This window comes from Thermobia domestica, chromosome 6, assembly GCF_964235325.1.
Source record: "Thermobia domestica chromosome 6, izTheDome1.hap1.1, whole genome shotgun sequence".
NCBI lineage: Eukaryota > Metazoa > Arthropoda > Insecta > Zygentoma > Lepismatidae > Thermobia > Thermobia domestica.
In genome coordinates, this window is record NC_137459.1 from 135,635,069 (window position 1) to 135,652,668 (window position 17,600).

The following is a 17,600-nucleotide window of genomic DNA, read 5'->3' on the forward strand; positions in this document are numbered from 1 at the left end:
ATTGGTCCGGCGATAGAGCAGTAATGCCATATTGTCATAAATTATTTTTTAATATTCTGTCAAATAATTTTTACACTGTTTACCTTTCTGAATTATTTCTAATTTATATCCCTCAAGAACCGAGAACCAAAGCTCTGTGCATCACAATATTTCGTGCTGAGCTCGCACGCATAGACTCGTTAAAGTCTATGACCATATCAACTTTGGCCAATATCGGATGAGTTTAACGCGTTTTAATGAAATTTCTTGATTTTACTAAGTTCATATCCAAATTTTCTGAACAGTGTTTTGAGAAGAAATACTGCTACCAGCTAGTCAGAGCATCAATGCAACTGTGTACTGTCAGCAGTTGAGCCGTGTTCAAGAAAAAACTCAAGACTCTGGGGCCAGCACTTCTGAATTGCAAAGGGGTCCTCCTGTTACAGAACAATGCTAAGCCGCACGTGGCTAGGATGACCCGGGACACCATTCTACACATTGGATGAGAAACACTATTGCATCCGCCATACTCTCCGGACATTGCACCGTCCGATTATCACCTGTTCCATTCCTTGGACAATCAGCTTAGAGGACGCCAGCTCAAATCCCTAGTAGAGGTGCAAAATGCACTTGGTACCTTCTTCGCTTCACGGCGCACTAAGTTCCACCGCGATGGAATACATGGCCTTCCAAAACGTTGACAGAAGGTCGTCGATGCTGATGGAGACTATTTTTGATCTTCTAGGTATGTCTTACGGTACATATCGATGTTTGAAGGTGTTAGGTGAAAAAGCGACAGATCTTTCTTGGTTACCTTTATAGTTACTAAGCTCGTCAAGATTTACCACCTTGCCAAGTTTGGTAAAAATTGGATGAGTTCCATCTTTCGCGCTTTAATGAAATTTCTTGATTTCACTGATTCCAAACCTAACATTGATAGCTAATAACTCAGGAACAAAAAGTCTGTACACCATAATATTTTATACTGAGCTTCCATGCATACCAAGCTTGTCAATATTTACGATCCTACCAACTTTCGTCAAGATCATTTGAGTTTAATCAAATGCGTCTTAGCGAAATTTCTTTATCACTAACTTAAAACACAAATTTGATTAGCAATAACCTCTGGAACCAAAGTCCCAAACACCATAATATTTAACGTGTGCACTAAATGCATCGCAGCCCATAACCATACTAATTTTGGTCGTGATTGGACGAGTTTCGTCAATAGTAGACATTATATACTATCCTTTCATTAAATCCACTATCCTTTCATTAAATCCAAATCCAAGGGGGCACGGTAGCTCAGTTAGAACGCTTACCTCTTGTGCATTTGATCCCAAGTCAAGTAAGTTCGTGGCAGACAAAATCGTGTCCGTGTGTTTTCCCGGGGTACTTCCATTTCCTCTCACATTATCATTCCACAAATTCCGACCCGGGTTTGATTTCTGGCGGGAGCTCATGTGGTTCGGATTGAACGTTAATCAGTAGGTTCGCGTCTCATATAGCCTCCCTGATGAACGGGACGTTACATTCAAAATCAACTCAACTCCACGAATTCCGAAAACTTTTCGAGAAACGAAAATTCATCAATAAACGGAAAACGAATTTTTTTTTTCGATAAACGAAAAACTAAAAATTTTTCGAAAACATTTCCGAAATACGAAAATTTGTTCGGAAAACGAAAAAGTTTCGAAAAAGCCAAAAACGTAAAAACGAAAAATGAAATTTCCGAAAATCGAAAAACAAATTTTTCGAAAAAGGCCATCACTAGTTTCTGTCGTTGGTAGCATCTCTGGAAGTCATCTTCTGGGATACCTGCCAAAGCCGGTGTTACAGCTGTCTGAATGTCTGTTTCTGCTTCAAAATGGTGTTCTTTAAGAATTGCTTTCACCTTTGGGAACAGAAAAAAACACGGGGCGATGTCCGGTGAATAAGGAGGGTGTCCTTTAAGAATTGCTTTCACCTTTGGGAACAGAAAAAACACACGGGGCGATGTCCGGTGAATAAGGAGGGTGTGGTAACACTGTAATGGATTTTGATGCCAAATACTGTTGAAGAGACAACGCAGTATGGGCTGGTGTATTATTGTGATGGAGGATCCAATTATCAGCAGTCCCTGGACGAACACGGCGGACGCGTTTTCGAGTCTTTCGAGAATTTCTATGGAGAAATATTGATTTAATGTCTGCCCTGGCGGTACCCACTCTTTATGGAAAATTCCCCTGGAGTCGAAAAGCGCACAAGCATGCATTTCACTTTGGATTTCAACATGCGGGCTTTCTTTGCTCGTGGCGAATCTTTCGAACACCATTGCGCACTTTGACGTTTCGTTTCGGGGTCATATTGAAAACACAACTTTCATCACCAGTGGCAATTCTCTTCAGTAAATCCGGGTTATATTCCACTTGGTCCAACAAATCAGCCGCCACAGTCCTCCGGTCATCTTTTTATATTTGTGTGTGATTTTTTTCGGAACCAGTTTGGCACACACTTTTCGCATTCCCATATTTTCAGTTAATATCAGAAGCACTGTTTCTATATTCATGTTCAGTTCATTCGCAATCATTTTCACGGTTAATCGTCTATCCGCTCGCACAAGTTCCCTCATCCTGTCTATGTTCTCTTCCGTTCGTGTTGTTGTGGGTCGCCCACTACGATGTTCATCTTCGATTTTTGTTCTGCATTCCGCAAACATTTTGTGTCAACAATATATCTGTGCCATTGATAACACTTCATTTCCAAAGGTCTCTTGAAACTTCCGGTACGTTACCGCGGCAGTCTCACCAAGTTTCACACAGAAGGAGATTGTGTAGCGCTGCTCAATATTACGTTCTTCATTGTGTGACGGCGTCCAACACACGACCGCCGTACTCTTCAACCTCGAACTCCACAATAAATAATATTTCGTGAGTGCCACGGAGGAGGCCCAATGTTACACGCTGGCGGCGGTTTCAGTGTGCAGGGTTGCCAGCATCAGCTGAAAAAAAAACGTTCTCATTACTTTATTGTCGGATCTCGTACTTTGATGTAAATTATATCGGAAACCATGTAAATGTTGTCGAGTAGAGCAAGCCTTCTCTGCTCCCGTTTCTAGCCTTTGTATGCTTTCTCTATGAACAGCGTGAAGATATAAAGCAACACGTTTGAATATCCGAGATCTTCCCACCATGGACGTCTTCAGTGCGTAACTTAAGTTTGTTGTACTATATTGCGGTAGGCAGAGGGTCTGCTTTCGTGTGTAGTAGTGTATCTGAAGTTGTAGCTGGGCAAGTATTGTCAATGGCACCTAAATTAAACCGTTGCATGGAAGGGTTTGTCATTATCCTTTTCCTAGCTCGTTTTCGTATATTTATACTTAGTGAAACAGTATCCAAAGAATCAGTTGTAGAACTATAGCGGAAGTGATTCAGAGTGGCTGTAACAGAAGCTATTGTGGCCGGTTACACAAACCAGAAGCCCGTGACGAAACAGTCGCTGAGGAAAAGAATCAGCAAGATGACACCAAGATAAGTGGTACACGCAGTTCTGTACTAGGGACGGCCACAAAGACCCGGTTCCAGCGGAATAGGTTCTCGGAGATCCGGTTTTCAGAACCGGTTCCGAACCTGGATCCAAAAACCCGGTTCCAGAACCGGATCTTAGGAACCGGTTCCAGACCTGGATCCGAAAGCCCGGTTTCAGAACCGGATCTTAGGAACCGGTTCCAGACCTGGATCCGAAAGCCCGGTTCCAGACCTGGATCCGAAAGCCCCCAAAAACCCGTAAAGGAGGCACAAAGTTCATCTTCAAAACACTGCAAAAAGGGTCATGCGCTTGTACCCTGACTGCCCAGACCCGCTTGTGCCTCCAGAAAAAAAAATTGGTCCGACAATGGGTGTTTAGCCAAATGAGTTGGCCAGTTTGCCTGTTTAGCCAATGAGTTTTCCAGTTACCCAGTTTATTTAGTCAAACGAGACAAGCGGCCGCCGCCTGGGTGCCTGCCTGTCGCTTCCACCATTTCATCTAGCACACTGTTCAGTCTGCCAGCAGCTCGGGTTTAGCGTAGGGATGGTCACAAAGTTTCGGTTCTGCGAGGAACCGGTTCCAGACCAGGATCCGAAAAACACGTTCCGGAACCGGATCTTCTAGAATCAGATCCGTTCAGACCCGAAAACCGATTCCACCAGGAACCGGTTCTGGCCATCCCTATTCTGTACGGGTATCCGCCCATTCGCAAGACAGGAACATTCACTTATTTGACGTTGATGGGCCGGCGAGCGGCTCCGGCTGAGGTGCGTCCGCACGATCCGTGTGCGTCCCTGCTCCCCCCACCACACTGCGGAACCTAAAAAATACAGGAAATTGTCTGAAAAGCAATAGCTGCTGAAACTGGCAAATAATCGTCAAAATAGATGAAGTATAAACCCAACTCACTGTTGGTCGTCATATTGGAGCGCTGATAAACTGAGGGCTCCCTGCTGTAACTGGTACCAAGCTTGTGTTGAGAAAGGGGGAGGGGGACAAATATATTGCTTCAATCGCTAGTAATCTCTCACAGGAGGTTTTGCTACACTGCAGCTGGGAAAAATTAAATAATCGCTATGCGATTGTATTGCTGTTCTTAATAGAGTATTATGGTGCGTTAATGGACATTATTTGGAGATGGTGATAATGGATCTCCTACCGGTGGAGGCAGGGTTTGCCCAAGTAGGACCAGCCCGAAAAAAACGGGTGTTTTTTTCGGGTTGGACTCGCCTGAGAAACCCCACTTTAAAACCCACCTGGGTTTTTGAGCTTTTTGTTAGTATATTGTTGGTACAACTAAGTTGATCACATTGAAAGTGATTTTTATCAGATTTTGGTCTTTCCTTGGGCGAGTTAGATGCTTTCGCGTTAAGGTATACAACACCTTTCAACATAAGACCTTTATATACTTCATTCAAGGAACGTTCAGTACCTCATGTAAACAAATACACGTGGTGATTGTTTCATTTTATTGGTTAAAGAGCCTTGCCGCGTCCATGCGGCAGAAGAAAATAGTCCATTGTCAAGTAAGCTGTTTTTCAATGTTTTTGTTGCTTATAAGGCTCATTACCAGAAATACAATTTACTTACAGTGAAATAACAGAAACAACACTCTATCTAAGAACTAAATTGAATTGATGCAATAAAAGAGAATACGCATGCGTAGAAACTGGGTTTGGTCCACCTTATGCGCGAATCACAGTTTACAATATGGCTGAGTGCGGGGAATATGCAAAACGCCGACAGGGTACAAGCATATGCTTCTCGAAAAAAGCGGTGACCGATAGCCAATCATCCGATGACTGGCGTAGTAATACCATTCTACAATGTTTACATCAGGATCAGAAGATTCGTTGAATGAACTTTAAAGTTCTGAATGAATACAAAACCTTACCTTGATATAATTATAGAGCAAATTAATGTATGAATTATGCTTATAGCCTGTTTGAATATGCAGTTTTATATTTTAGAAAATACTTTCCGTGAATAGTGTGCTCGCCGACTTGGCGACGCCGAGGGACATTACCCCTCATATGTTTGACGGGTTTTAGGCTATAGGTGCCGATACTGCCAATAAATAAGTAGTGTATTACTATTATTTTCTATTACATTTGATGGTAACACAAATATTCTTCAGTAAAATTTGGTTTCCCAACAACAACAGTTTAGTTCAGTTATTTGTTGCTACTCTTCTAATAAATATTCTATAGAATCAGCACCGGCAATAGCATAAAAAGTCTTATCAAATTTAAAAGCTTACTGTTCGGAGTTCCGAAGACTACGTAACGCTTACTATTTCAAGTGCTCAATTCAAAATTCCGTACTAGTTGAAGTTTCGATGTACGGGGTGGTCGGAAAAGTGGGCGTACCCCCTTTAGTTTCAACATTATAGCGTTAGTTATGATAGGATGTCTGCACACAGTTACCTTGAAGTCTTAAGAGTCATAAACATCGGTATGATCACCATCCATGTCGTAACACAGCTGAATTCTGCGTCAAGTTCTTGCAGATGTTTTGCGGAGATATTCTGGAGTCACGAGGGTGAAGACGTGTTCCACAGCTACTCGTAATTCCTGCGGTGTGTGATATCGAGTGTTTCTTACTTGTTACTTTATGAAACCTCAGAGAGCATTGTCTGGTGTCGTCAGATCGGGACTTCTTGGAGGCCAGGCGAAGGGAGCTGGTGAAGATGCATAACCTCTTCCAATCCAGCGTCCAAAAAATGTCTGATTCAGGTAATTGCACACGTGAATCGCGGAGTGCGCTGGTGCTCCATCCTGCTGTATCACAACAGTATCTTTGATACCATTTTCTCCCAGTTGAGGCACCAACTGTGGAGGGCCTAAGCTGGTAGGCCACTTCTTGTGTACTTCCTGCTGATGGAAGTCACTTATATTGTGAAAAGGTGGTGTAGTGACGAGGGAATTTGCATATCAATTTAACTATAAATGAAGATTAATTCTTAATGCTCTATAACTTATGAAAATCCCTATTTGGAGTCAAAGGTGACCTCCTGCTGGAGCCGCCACTACCACACTTATGACCTTTTATGAGCATGAGAAAACTAAAATAAACAAAATAACATCTCAGGGTTTTAAACAAATAAATATCTCAGGGTTTTTACGTTACCTCAGCTATGGTCTCTGCAGCTACTTGTAAAGGGTATTGCAATTTCAACAAGGTTAAAAGAAAGAACAAACAAAAAAAAATTCAAATGAACAGGTAGCAGCCTGTTTGTTTTCCCTTTACTCTCATAGCTGGGTAGTCTAGTTCCATGGGGCGAAGCCTCCCTGAGCCCCAACCAGGAAGGTGGTCAGAATACTAGAGAAAAGGATTAAATGTTTCCTTAACTCTCTGTCCTGAAAAGAAAACATCAGAATTAGCAATTTGGGTACTCACCAAAGAGGAAAACAGATATCCTCTCGCTACTGGTGGATAATATGATTTATTTTCCAGGTTGATATGCAGGTTATTTCGCAGTAACACACACACTATACATTTTACACAGCACACTCTCTTTAACGAGATTTGAAAGGATAATTGCTTTGATGTTGGTGCACCACTGAACACTCTAGATAAAATATTAAATATCACACTTTATACATAATTATATGGCACTTGGATGAATAATATCGATTTGCTAATTTATATATTTTAAATGATACACACTGGAGACTTCACTAGCTCGAATATTTAAGATAATAAAACAAACAGAATATTTCTCCTCATTTTTAATGAGTTTATAGTCTCTCACAGTTTATAGTAAGGTGAGGAGTGGAAGAAATGCTATTTAAATAAAAAAAAAAACACAAATCAGATTTCGACGCACAGTTCCATTTTTGGTGACGTGAAGGCGAAATGTCCACTTCTTTGAGAGTTTCTGTAAGCACTCGAAGGGACGTTGACTGAATACTTTGATAATAACACCACAGTATTTGTATCCAACTGGTTCAGTTGTCGTCTAGTGATACGAAACCCGGAACAGTTGTGGTAGTATTAGTGGTAGACACTGGGATGACATTATAGTGGTCAAACCCTCCACAGGAAAGCTTAACAGCACAACCAAACAAGATCCCCTTTTTGTCTCCCTTTTTAAAAGTTCTGAAGAGCCCTGTCCATTAACTGGGACAGGCAATAAGCTTGGGTGATATCTGTTTTAAACTTTTGTGTCATTAAGACAAGATGAAACATTACGTGCGATGCACTATTTGAAAGTTACTTTAACGTTGTGGTACTTCTAATTTCAACCATCACATGGCCATTATAGCCAAAGTCCTAGTCATGATGAGTATGACAATGAAATGTCAATTTATAAAGTGAGTGAGAATGAGTACAGAGTAGCACAGTTTTTCTCCTAAACTTATATGTATCTCTCACATGATAACTATAGTAGAGTATATACTTTCACAAACCGAAACCCGGTATATAATATATTATAGACTTATATCACAGGGACTCCTGGGAGCCGAACGTGCTGCACCGCCCTGGATTCTAACAACAACTAACTTCAGCACTGTCACATTTTCCCTCCATGGTTTGGCTTATTCCTGGAAAACCAGCGACTCGCTCTTCTGAGAACAGTTACACGAAATGTTTGTAGCCGGAGGCTAAAACTTGGGTGGTCTGTGCAACCACAAAGACAAGCTACTGCAGAACTGCACAGCCAGACACCAACACTCGTGACAGGTGCTGCCACCACTGCACCAAGCGGCAGTTTCAAAAGTTCATGGACAAAAACAATGTCCAGAGCAGCAACCATGTAAACAAACTTATTTTCATTGATTATAACTATATGCAGCATAGAAAAATATGATTAGACATACATAAAGATAGAATATGATACATAGAACATAATTATACATAGATACACAGATGCCACTAAGTGTTTTCAGCGTAGGGAATCTTTTTTCCATGGCGTCCCTACAAGCGTCTGCTAAATTCGGCTGCCATCTTCCCAAGAAAGAGAGAGAAAGGAACGTCTGTTTATGTTAGCCAATTTTGAAAATACACACAAGATCTAAATGTCTTGGACGTAGGGAAACACGATAACAAATCAAGTTATGAATTTTAGCGGACTTTCCAAGAACTTGTGAGCGTAATACGATAGTATTAGTAACTTACACATGAAAATAGTCAAAATAAAATACAAGATTTCAAACATGCAGTGCATCTCGGGAAAAGTAGAAAAAGGCCCGTCGGCTGACGATAACCGTCACTAGCGTCCTGACGCTATGAGCTCGAGAAGTGAGACATTCTTTCAAAAGGTGTGAAAAGCACACGTATAGAAATTGGAAAACCATCATAGCAATGCTAAAAATTTTATGACATTTTACACAAAGCATAGAGTGCGTCGCTTGCTCACTGTTTCCAGCTAGGGATTCTTTACTGAGGAAGTTTCCGGTATATTTCCTATATCATTATTCTTTCCTTCCATATGCACACTAGGCATTTCTTCTCCCTCATAGTAACCAACAACTGTCAACAGACTTTCAGCACAGAAAGCTGTCGCCAAGGAAAAAAATCTCTGTGTGGTCTCTCTCGGCATCGTGAAATCCAAGATTTCGTTATACGAAGTAACTTAATATATTTTCCTTCTCATATTCTTCTATGCAGAAAATTTAAATACGATGATGCATGTAGAATGGTACACACTACTTCCCTTTAATGAGATGCACGCGAATATATGATGGCATTAATAAACCTACGAAAAAATGTACATACATAAGAAAATAAATATCAAAAGAATATTAATACTACCGTATTTCGCTCAGTGTTTACCCAATAGTATCATTAATATTAAACAATATGCAAACCCAAGCTAATTAATAAGCAATTAATTTATTCACAAATTTACCATTTTAATAAGGAAATGTGCACTCATCTGCATTTCGATATGCAGATGAAGCAGAGGGCACTCGGCTTCACACACAACCACTTATTAAGCATCTCCAGGTAAGAATGTCCATTAACATCCTAAAACCATCAGAAAATACCAATTTGGGATACGCCCACTTCCGGACCACGCTGTACAGTAAAGAAAGTTGCATTTTCGAGGGAAAAAACGTCAAGAAAGAAGTACTCGGGAAATTCCCGCAGTTGAACACACAAAGCATCGGAAGTGAATACTTCAACAATAAAACCATTTATTTTAGGCTGGAAAATGTTTATTTCATTTAAGACATTAAGAACCGTCTTGCAACAAGTGCTCGGGAAATTCCCGTAATTGAACGCACAAAATATCGGAAGTGAACTTCAACAAAACATTTGGCGAATGTCACTGAGGCTTCTGGGATGATTCGATCTACATTTGTTCATTCGTCCTTTAGATCATTAGACGAACATCTCACCTCCATCAGCTCTGACCGCTTCCCGACTTGGAGTCTATCCGCCATTGGTGTACCAGACATACTACAGGATACCACTTTCAGTCTTTTAAGTTTAAATTTTCAGGGTACAAGCACGAGACACTCTAAATTTCCTGTAAAGATTTTAGCGACATGCCAACGTAAAATTTCAAAATGGCGGCCTTTTTTTAAAAAAAAAAAAAAAGCTGTTATCCACGCTACAAAGCGCAATTTTAGATCTTCCAAGTTGAAATTTTCAGAGTATATGCACGAGATACTCTAAACTACCTCTACATATTTTGGCGGCAATCCAACGTAAAATTTCAAAATGGCGGCCATTTTCAAAATAGCTGTTTTCCACACTACAGGGTGCAATTTTTCGGACTTTTAAGTTGAAATTTTGAGAGTAGAAGCACGAGACATTCCAAATTTGCTGTATAGATTTTCTCGGCGCTCCAATGTAAAATTTCAAAATGGCGGCCATTATTTTAAAAACAGCAGTGAATAGAAAATTGTTGCAAGTTGTGACAATGATAATCTTGAAACATAAATCATATTTTAACACTTTTACCCCAAAGACATTGAAATATTTGGAAAAAACAATTAACGGACCGCTGGTGGTGGTGGTGTGTTAGGTCGGTCTCCATACTACGTCAGGCCCAGTGGAACAGCAGTGTCCAGTGGCTGCAGCAGACGGAGGTAGTGTAAAATGGGAGACCTCTCAGATTTTCAAAGAGGGCAAATTGTTGGTACGCGGTTATGTGGAGTGAGTGTGACAGTAGTGGCTACTGTGTTAGGTGTGTCGCGTGGGACAGTGTCGAAGGTGATGACGGCCTACACAACACACGGGAAAACCACATTGGGGAAGCGGAACAGTGGGCGGAAGAAAATCATGAGTGACAGGTCACGCCGGGTATTAAACCGCATTGTCATGCAGAACCGTCGTGCCACTGCGGAGCAAGTGACGGAGGAACTCAATCAGCACCTCCCCCACCCTGTTTCGACAATCACAGTCCGCCGCGAATTACATGACATGAACTTACGTAGTCGTGTTGCACGGGCCAAACCGCTCATCAGGGACCATGACGCTTTCGCACGCCGCAAATGGTGCCGCGACCATGCAACTTGGACCGTTGAGGACTGGAAACGTGTGATATGATCGGATGAGTCATCCTTCATCCTATTCCCAACCACGGGCCGTGTTTATGTGTGGAGAACGCCCAAAGAAGCTTGTGATCTGCAGTGTCTCCGCCAAACTGTGAAACATGGCGGCGGCTCGGTGATGCTGTGGGCCGCCATATCATGGTTTTCGTTGGGTCCTGTGGTCACACTTAGCGGACGAATCACTGCCAACGATTATGTCGCAATTTTAGGAGACCACTTGCATCCTATGGTCCGGATGTTGTTCCCGGACAATGACGCCATCTTCCAGGATGATAATGCACCCATTCACACAGCTGGCGTTGTTTCAGCGTGGTTTGAGGAACATCGGGATAAAGTTCAACACTTCCCCTGGCCCGCCTAATCCCCAGATCTCAACATAATTGAACATCTGTGGTCCGTCTTGGAAACACGACTCCGGCGACAATTTCCACCTCCATCCTCTCTCACAGAATTGGGCGATGCCCTGCACGAGGAATGGTGTAAAATTCCACTTGCTAGCATTCGCATCCTCTATGTCTCCATCCCACGTCGCATCAAGGCTGTTCTGAAGGCGAAAGGTGGCCCAACACCATATTAATCTGGTAAGTTGCAATTTCGTTCAGGTGTTTCCATTTTTCTGATCACCATCTGTAGAGTAAACAAAGAAAAATAGAACCCAATTTTGATGAACTTCATGTTTACTCACAGTCTGTCTACTTGAGCTTCAATAGAACGATATTATTCACCGATAAAAAGAATAATCCAGTGCCAAAGTACGTGGAAATGAAGGAAGTGATAAACCGTAGGTCAAAGTTTCTAATCCACCCTAAAAACACTGTATTTTTTTTTCTGGAGCCAAATTATGAAATAAGGAATCTTATCTGCTTTATAATTCCTTGAATCTATAGTAAAATAGTAATTAAATAAATGCTTTTAATCAAGGTCCTGATGGGAAACTACTAGCAGACGATTTATCACTAATACCTGCTTGGTAAGAAAATAACGTCTTTGCGAAGTTTAGTAGTCATACACCCAAACACCGTGGAATATCGTTGTCAAATGATTCACGAGTAGTTCACTGCTCTGGTTGAATACGCTAATATTAGTAACTGAAGCTAGTGAACAACTTTGTTCCCTGTGCTACAGCATACACTTGGTGGAGGAAGTACAGAAAAACAGGTTACTGGCTCGTAAAGGCGGCACCGGCCCTCAAATGGTATCAACCAATGACCAAGATCATGCCCCGATTAATGTTAGCCATCAAAACTCTTTCATGACTTTCCGATAGTTGGTGTTGGCATCGTTTCCCTAATTTCTTTCGTATCGCTGGACGATGCCTCAAAAATGCCGGTCTTGAGGCTTATCGAGCTGCACGTAAGGAGCGGTTGACAAGACATCCATAAAATCCACCGATTAGCATTTGCTGAGACAAATATTAATCGTAACTGGGATAGAGTAATATTTACAGACGAGAAGGTATTTGCATCATCGAATGATGGTCCAAGATTCGTTTATAGACCTGTAGGGGGAAATGATGTGATCCACAGTACATGTTTCGTACATATGAATGGGGCATGTCACTGTTCACTGCTGAAGTTGGTTCTGTAAGGATGCAGTAGTTGTCACACCACATAAAGGGTCGATTATATAGTCAGAAGTATACGGATATTTTGCAATATGGGTTGCTCCCAATAGTAAAAATGCATTTCAAGACGGCATTGTGGAAGTTCAACAGGATCATAGCTCAGTTCACGATTCCCATTTATTTCAAGCCTGGTTTCAACAGGAACCCAATGTTGAATTAGTGACTTGGTTCCTAGAGCATACAAGAACACTACAAGACAGTTGGCCTGATAATTCGATAATTCACCAAGAGCTGACTGAAGAAGCTTAATGCGTGGAAAGAAGTTGACATCGATATGTCGCCAGCTTAGTTAACTCTACCAAGGAAATTAAGAGCCGTCATAGAAGCTAACGGGGACTACACAAGATATTTGTCTTGAATAAAGCCTTGAATAATTTCCTGGTTAAACCTAAAAAGCTCTTTTCAGAGCTGCCCAATTGCATCCATTTTTTCTCTAACTTTACTTCAATTGAGACTTGTGGCTTCCCGTGTACTTCTGAACAATATTATATTTATTTACCGGCATATATTCACTATTTTTCATAGATAAGTGGTTAGCGTTCTTGCTTTCAAAACCATAGATCTAGGTTCGATTCTTCGTGGGAGAGTGTTTTTTCATGTGTTCAACGAGTAATATTTCTTTAAAAATCATTCACTTATTTATAATTTTGAATGTGAAATATTTACAGTCAGGACATTCCAGCAAATAACAAAAGTAGGCACCTACCAATGTTGCCACTGAAAATACCATTCTCCTCCATGTAGCTGATAGTCATCGTCGAGGAGGTACTGAAGCCGAGAAGACGGCTTTATTTTTCATCCATGCATCACCCATCATTTGCATATTATTGCATGACCCCCCAGTCGCGAATATTGCCACAGATCTCGCGGGTGGCTGGTGATAGTCTTGGGAAGTGGATGGTCCGTGGACGTCGTCCTTCATCTGGAGTGGTCGTGCACCCATTTCAACCTGCTGTTGTGAGAATCCAGCGTTTGTATTATCTTGTGTCCGAGTCTTTGAAAATAACAAAAAAGTACAAAAATAATAAAAGCTCAAAATGATAGGAAAAAACTGCACTTTTTGTTTCCTTGTGGGCTGACGTGGATCTATCTTTTTTGTTTGGTAGGTTGTCTTTCTTTTAGTTCCAACCTTTTTCCGAGGCCACACGTTTCTGCCGACGGGAATGGTTCTTGCATCCTCCTTGCATACTCGATAAAAATACGTTTTACTGATCTTGCTTCATTTGAATATTTTAAAAGTTACTCCGCCCCCCCCCCCCCAAAAAAAAACGTACACAGCCGCACAAGTGAAATCACTGTATATGTGAAACATTAAGATAAATGGACAATTTCAAGAGACTACAGTGTACAGAAGATTTAATTTAGATCAATTTAGTTCACTGAATCAGAAATACAGCAATTTAATTCAATTTGCATATCAATAACAGAAGTGAATAAAGATACGAATCATTTGATTTCACAATGGCTTTGAACCATTCATGCATATACATATGCAGAAAATAATTTTGATTTAAACAAATCATTTATGTTCATGTTTCCTAAGTTTGTAATATATGAGAAATAGTCTTCTGCATAGATGGTTTTAAATATGTGGAAACGTCACCATGAAGTTCACAGGATTTATGGTATGTTTGCTTTTAACCCTTATCCGGGCAACCGGGGCCTCCCAGGCCCAGTAGCATCATTTTTCTAAAATTTCTCAATAACCATACATATTTCGAAGACATAAAATACTGAATTCTTCTATCTTTCGTCGAAGTTAAAATCATGAACATATCGAGTTGGTAAAGCTTTTTTTTTAATTTGAAAATCTTTTCCTGACGTAACCGGGCAACCGGGGCCTAGGAGGCCCCGTATAACTTTAGTGAAATTCCTGTCAAATATTAGATCAAATTGTCACATAATTATATTTTGAACACGTGACTATTGTAACCTTTAGTCGGAACAGTATGCGGCAACAGACATTGAATTTTGAGTGTTCTGCACTTAAAATATATACTGGACCTGACAGGCCCCGGTTGCCCGTTTACGTTACAAAAATGTCTGGACCGGATTTGGTATTCTGCTTGGTCGGCTTACAAAAGCGTGACACGAAGTTTCGCTACTTGACAAAAATATATACCGGTACATTCTAGACTAGTCTGAACAGTAAGTGACAATAGGCATTGATTTTGTGTATTCTGCACTTAAAATATATACTGGGCCTCACAGGCCCCGGTTGCCCGTTTACGTTACAAAAATGTCTTGCCCGGATAAGGGTTAAAATTACTGTTTTGGTTTAAACCATTAAAAAAAAAAAAAAAAAAAAAAATCAGGTTTAAACGGTGATTTAAACCACTATATCGGTGGTGGCGGCAACGTTTCTTGTAAAGTGAATATGAAACGTCTTCAAAATGAGCCCTATAAAAACCAGCAACCTTCCGTTGACATTATTTTAGTATGTCTTTTTATATGCTGTTAAATTATATAATAAGTAAGTAATCTGAATTTGCCATGTAATTTAAACTTACATGATGTCATACTTTCTTATCATTAGTTACTTTCCCATTTAATATTGTTGTCGGTAAAAGTGACAAATAATGGCACGTGCTAAGTTAAACACAAGTTGCCAGGTAGATAGTCTATGGATCTAAGAAAAAGTAAGAAATAAGCAAGATTGTTAAGAAGAAATGTACGGACAAATGTTATGAAAGATCATAATTAAAAAGAATAATTTAAGAGTTCATGGAGTAACATGACCAAGATATTATAAGATCGAGTTTCAGATTAAAATAAGATTCAGGGTGAAAGCATGTGTTGACAATTAGATCACAGATATTCTGATTACTGAGAGTACACTGCCTTAGTTTTAGTTATAAGAGAGAGAGACAGCATTTCTCACCTTTTATAAAGTTATTATATTCAGCTCTTTTGAATAGAAGTGAATTATACTGGTATGTATTACGTGTTACTGTTTCATCATAAAATTTAATGATTCAGCTTACAGTTTGTGTTGAATTTCAGTACAGAAATAATTTTCGTTCATAAATATTGGTATCTTCAGTTCCCGAAGTGGTATGTTTTCTCCAGAACATAATATATGTGATACAATTTCTTATACTTGTTTTCTAACATTTTATTGCTTTTCTTTTTGTTTTCCAGAGACAGCTTTTAAATTTTATACCATTCATGGTAAAGTGTTCATTAGGATATGAAACTGCTCCTATAAAGGAATTGAAGAAACCTGAGTGGTGGCCAGATGATGTATCTTTTAATGCTGTAATGCATGGGACTGAAAGAGCCAATCTGGTATGTCTCAATTTATTTTAAGTTGTTCAAGAGATGCTATGTTAAATTATTATTTTGTTTTCAGCTCTCATAAACATGATTTCAATGCCTTAATAACATCATACTGTTAACTTTTATTGAACTAAATCCATAGGTGACAGAACCTGGGGACTCAGACCCGTTTTTTGGCACTTGAATCTTGATTCCTAGTTCACCCAAAATTTTATATTGGCTTGTCCCTAAAACTTGACAAGGGGTGGGGGGAGTATTTCTGGCCCACCCAATTGGCCCCATTGCATTTGAAATGTCAGTCCTTGGGAGGTATTGTTGAATAATTCTCCAGATCATTGATTCTTAATTATGTCGCTATGCATATGTTGTGGAAGCTACAGATGAAGCTCATTTTCACCTATCTGGTTATGTCAGTCAATAAATCGGTGGGTTTTGTACTAAACTGTAGGCATTACACGAGAAGTTAGTGTCAGAGTCAGTGTGTGGTGTGCAGTGATTCGGTCGGTGAGATGTGTCCTTACTTTCTTGGTGAAGAGCATGATGCAGACACTTGCTACTCCTGATCCCTGCAACTATTTGTTAATTTACTACGCTCCTGGGTTACGATGCCGTATTGTTATTAAATGTGGACACAACTAAATGGTGCCACTAGTAATACAATAATTGCATAACTGACGATGGCAACCCTTACAACAATTCTCCGGAGTCTTGTTGTAAATGGTTCAGGGGTTGTCAAATTTATAACATGAAAATTTAAATTTTACTTTGATTTCTGTTTGATGGGTGTCAAAATTGTAATAAGAGGTGGTAATTGTAGACTGGATAAACTTAAATTAAATTCAGGTACGCCAAAAATCTATTAGTTTTCAGTATGGAAATATAATCTCCAAAAGTAATCTTTGTCAAGCTAGATAAGGATTGTCACATGATGCAGTGGCTGTATTACTCAAGGAAAGCTGTAGTCTAGTCCGTTTGGTTCAAACTTCAGGTCTCCACGCGTAGTGTTAACTTGATGAGAATAATGAACAGTTACTAATAAAAAGAATTAATCCGTAAAGTTCTATCTTCCCGCGATACTCCAGAACTTGTGAAAGATAGGTATTAAATTAATTAGAACGCAAATTAATTCATGTGGTATGACAACTCACATGCTGAGAGGCTGTAAATAAAATTTCTTGTTCTAAATTTCATTTACTGGAAACGACTATACTGTCACTGAACTATGGACCAAATCTCATTCATAGAATATAAATCGAATAAGATAAAATTAATAGCAGAAATTTAAAAGAAACAGACTTTATCATCGTAATGATGATTAGCTTAGTCGTGTACTTAAAAATGAATAGTAATATTCCTGTAATTTCTCTAATAGACCTTATTAGAAGATGGGAATTTTACTTTGGACTCACGAATTTAATACAAAAGAAATGCTCAATATTTGATAAGAGTAATAAAATCGTTAATAAACCAAAACTTAATTAATTCAGCAACACGTTTACAAGAGTGTGCAACAAGACAAAATAATAAAAGAAAAAGAAAATTAAGCTTTAATTGATCATAACAAAAATTAAATGAAATTTGCTTATTGAAAGCTTAGACATTAAGAAAAAAAAAGTAATTTTCTAATGATAAACTAAAACTGTGATTCTGAAAAATTCATAATCGACATAGTGTTAAATTCTAAATATTATTGTTTCCACAAA

The 17,600-nt window shown here is 39.6% G+C and overlaps 1 protein-coding gene across 1 annotated transcript in view; it reads left to right on the top strand.

Moving 5' to 3' along the window:
* Window positions 1-17,600, top strand: part of LOC145688235 (uncharacterized) — a 257,031-nt gene that overhangs the window by 174,095 nt on the left and 65,336 nt on the right. The window contains exon 4 of the mRNA XM_081762150.1: window positions 15,760-15,906. Within this exon, the coding sequence (XP_081618276.1) occupies window positions 15,760-15,906 (147 nt within the window). The remainder of the gene's footprint in view (window positions 1-15,759; window positions 15,907-17,600) is intronic.